Raw genomic sequence first — 3,093 nt, 5'->3', positions numbered from 1 at the left:
TATTTTGTATCTTGGTATTATCGTTTCCTGTTAATTATCACCGTTCCATCAAGTTTCTGTGATGCCTGTTATATCAATATCCTCGATATAATCACAAAGTAAAACAAAAGCAAAGTCTCCCAGAAAGAGGGAGAGCTCATTGTGTGCATCTCCTCTGTAACAGGCCACAGTAATTCCGATACAAATGTCTCCCCTTGCAGGCAGTTTTCTTAGAAATTTAGGCTTAGGACCCTTGACCTGCCCAAGTGTATCAGCAAGAGACAAGAGAGATCTAGATTATTTGAAATTCCTTCCCACCAGCATACGCCAAGCTGCTGTGCACTTAGGGAATTGGGGCAAGAATAAACAAGGAACTTCAAGAGGAAAGTTTTCTGAGCAGAACCACGCTTCAAAGTATTTTGTGGTGGGAAGGACATCGAGCTGTTTAATTAGATTCCCAATGGTATTGTTTATTGCATGTGTTTCTCTAGATTTTTTTTTCCCACATGAGAATTTTTAAAAGACTAGTTTTGAATTCCGGCTGGAACAGGTGCGGAGAAGGGCTGCTAGGATGGTCAGGGCAGTGGAGGGCCTGGCTTAGGCAGGGAGGCTAAAGGACCCTAACTAAAAGGACAATTTAGCTCTAGAACAGGCTTCAAAGGGAGGTGGTGAAGCCCCTTCATTGGACTCTTTTAAACACAAGTGGACAAGCCCCTGTCGGGGCTGGTTTAGGTGTACTGGGACTTGCCACAGCACAGGGGGCGGGACTGATGCCTTCTCAAGGTCCGCTTCCAGCTCTCTATGTCTCCAATTCTAACATTCTCTGATTAACCATTGTGCCTGGTGCTGTACAAACACCTCATAAATGACAATCTGATTCCGCTTCTGGGGAAGCTTGTTGGTGAGGTTAATTGCTCAGATACTGCGCTGGCTGCAGCCCTCAGAATCATTTGCCCACCTTGAAGAGCTCCTGAATCACTCGTTCTCGAATCTGTCTGGTTCTCACCCCATACACGATGGGATTTAACATGGGAGGAACGATTACAAAGATGTTGGCCAGCAGGACAAGAATATACTGAGGGATGTTGGCTCCACCAAAGCGATATGCGAAGATTGAGAAAAAGACAGGGATGTAAAACATCAGTATGACCCAGATGTGGGAGCCGCAGGTGCCTAGAGCCTTGAGCCGGGCGTCTTTGGATGGGAGTCGGAAAACGGCCTGGAGGATAAGAATGTAGGACACAACAATAAACAGAAAATCTAGCCCTGTGGTTAGAAGAGCCACCGTTAAACCATACCAAATATTGAGTGTTATATCAGCACAAGCCAGCCATGCTATGCCCATGTGCACACAGAACGTGTGATAAATGACATTGGGTCCGCAGTACGGTAACCTCTTCAGAAAGAAGGTAAGGGAGCCCACCAGGAGAACCCCTCTGATGACAGATGCTGCTGCAATTTTCCATATCTTTGAAAGCGTTAGTATGGTGGTGTATTTCAGGGGGTCACAGATGGCGACGTATCGATCGAATGCCATGGCCAGCAGGATGGCCGACTCTGCAACAAAAATAAAATGGATAATGAACATTTGGGTGAAGCAGGCACTGAAAGTGATTTCCCTGGCATTGAACCAGAATATGCTGAGCATTTTGGGCATTGTGGCAGTAGACAGCAGAACATCAGCCACCGCCAGCATGGCCAGGAACAGGTACATGGGCTTGTGCAGGCTCTGCTCTTTGATGATAATGAAGAGAAGTAGGCCATTCCCCAGCAGGGCGATCATGTACATGGAGCAGAAGAGGATGGAGATCCAGCTGTGAGAGGCCTCCATGCCTGGGATGCCGACCAGGATGCATCTTACGAGAGTGAAGCTGGTGTGATTGAGAGTGGCCATGATGGGACGGAGCTCCGTTCCAGTTCACATGTGTTCTCTGTAGAAAAAGCAAGTGGCAATGACTGTCCAGTTAACTGAGAATCAGATCAGGTGAAATTAACCTCCAGGCACTTATGGTCCCACACAGGCTTCGTCTATACAAAATAAATAAATAAATAACCTCTTGGCACGAAGTCACAGACCCCAAGTCTAGAGACACAGGCTCATGATACGGTGCTAAAAATAGTCATGTAGATGTTCCAGCACAGGCTGGAGCTCGGGCTCTGAAACCTGGACAGGGGAGTTTTAGAACACAGTATAGACGTACCCAGAAAGACTTAGGGACCATGTAATTCCTATTCATTCAGAGATTGCAAGGCCAGAAGGGACCATTGTGAACATCTAGTCTGACCTCCTGCACAGCATATGCCAGAGACCTGCCCTGCAATAATTCCTACAGCAGATCTCTTGGAACAACATCCATTCTTGATATAAAAATCACCAGTGATGGAGAATCCACTGTGGCCCTTGGTAACTTGTTTCAGTGGTTAATTTGAGGCCTTATTACCTGTTAACAATGTGAGGCCTTATTACCCATCTAAATTTGTATCTTCCAGCCATTGGACAGTGTTATACCTTTATCTGCTAGACTAAAGAGCAAATGCTTGTTCTTCATGAAGGTACTTATCAACTTTGATCAAGTTATCCCTGTTGCATTACGCACCGTATTCTTCACACCAATATTGTTATGATGTGAATATGGCATAACTAAGATGTATTTTATGCAAGGTGGGTCATGTAAGGTATCATAGGAAAGGTTGTGATATACTAAATATGATTATCCTATTCATATAAATGTATCTTTTCTGTATCTGAAGTTAGGATTATTGACTATGTAACAATTACAACTGTTTTTACACCTGGGAAACGCTCACCAGACAGTATGCAATCAGCCTGGGTGAGCCATAAGGAAAGACAATGGGTCTTTAAACATGCTGATCTCCTGTCTTCCTGGAGTTCCTTCCTCTCAATGTTGCAAATAAACCTTGTCTCACAGTTGCTTTGGCACTGCAAGGTCATGTGATCATGTCACCTGGTACTGGATACCATCTTGGATTGCTGGTACTTTTCCACTGAAGGGGGTGGGAATCAAACTGGGAAACAAAGGATTCCCGCCATGAGTAAATCCTATTTAAGGCTGGAGTGTGAGTTAATCAAGGTCACTGGTTCTTCACTGAATC

The 3,093-nt window shown here is 45.0% G+C and overlaps 1 protein-coding gene across 1 annotated transcript; it reads right to left on the bottom strand.

Moving 5' to 3' along the window:
- Positions 1-925: 925 nt before the first annotated feature.
- On the bottom strand, positions 926-1,873 carry LOC115641995 (olfactory receptor 52B6-like). The gene has a single exon (XM_030545327.1). The coding sequence runs from the start codon at positions 1,871-1,873 to the stop codon at positions 926-928; it is 948 nt and encodes a 315-aa protein (XP_030401187.1).
- Between the last annotated feature and the right edge of the window lie 1,220 nt (positions 1,874-3,093).

This window comes from Gopherus evgoodei, unplaced genomic scaffold, assembly GCF_007399415.2.
Source record: "Gopherus evgoodei ecotype Sinaloan lineage unplaced genomic scaffold, rGopEvg1_v1.p scaffold_36_arrow_ctg1, whole genome shotgun sequence".
Lineage (NCBI taxonomy): Eukaryota > Metazoa > Chordata > Testudines > Testudinidae > Gopherus > Gopherus evgoodei.
This window is presented reverse-complemented; position numbering and strand designations above follow the sequence as displayed.

Coding starts and splice junctions, on each gene's coding strand:
- LOC115641995 (XM_030545327.1), bottom strand. CDS start 1,873: ATGGCCACTCTCAATCACACCAGCTTCACTCTCGTAAGATGCATCCTG.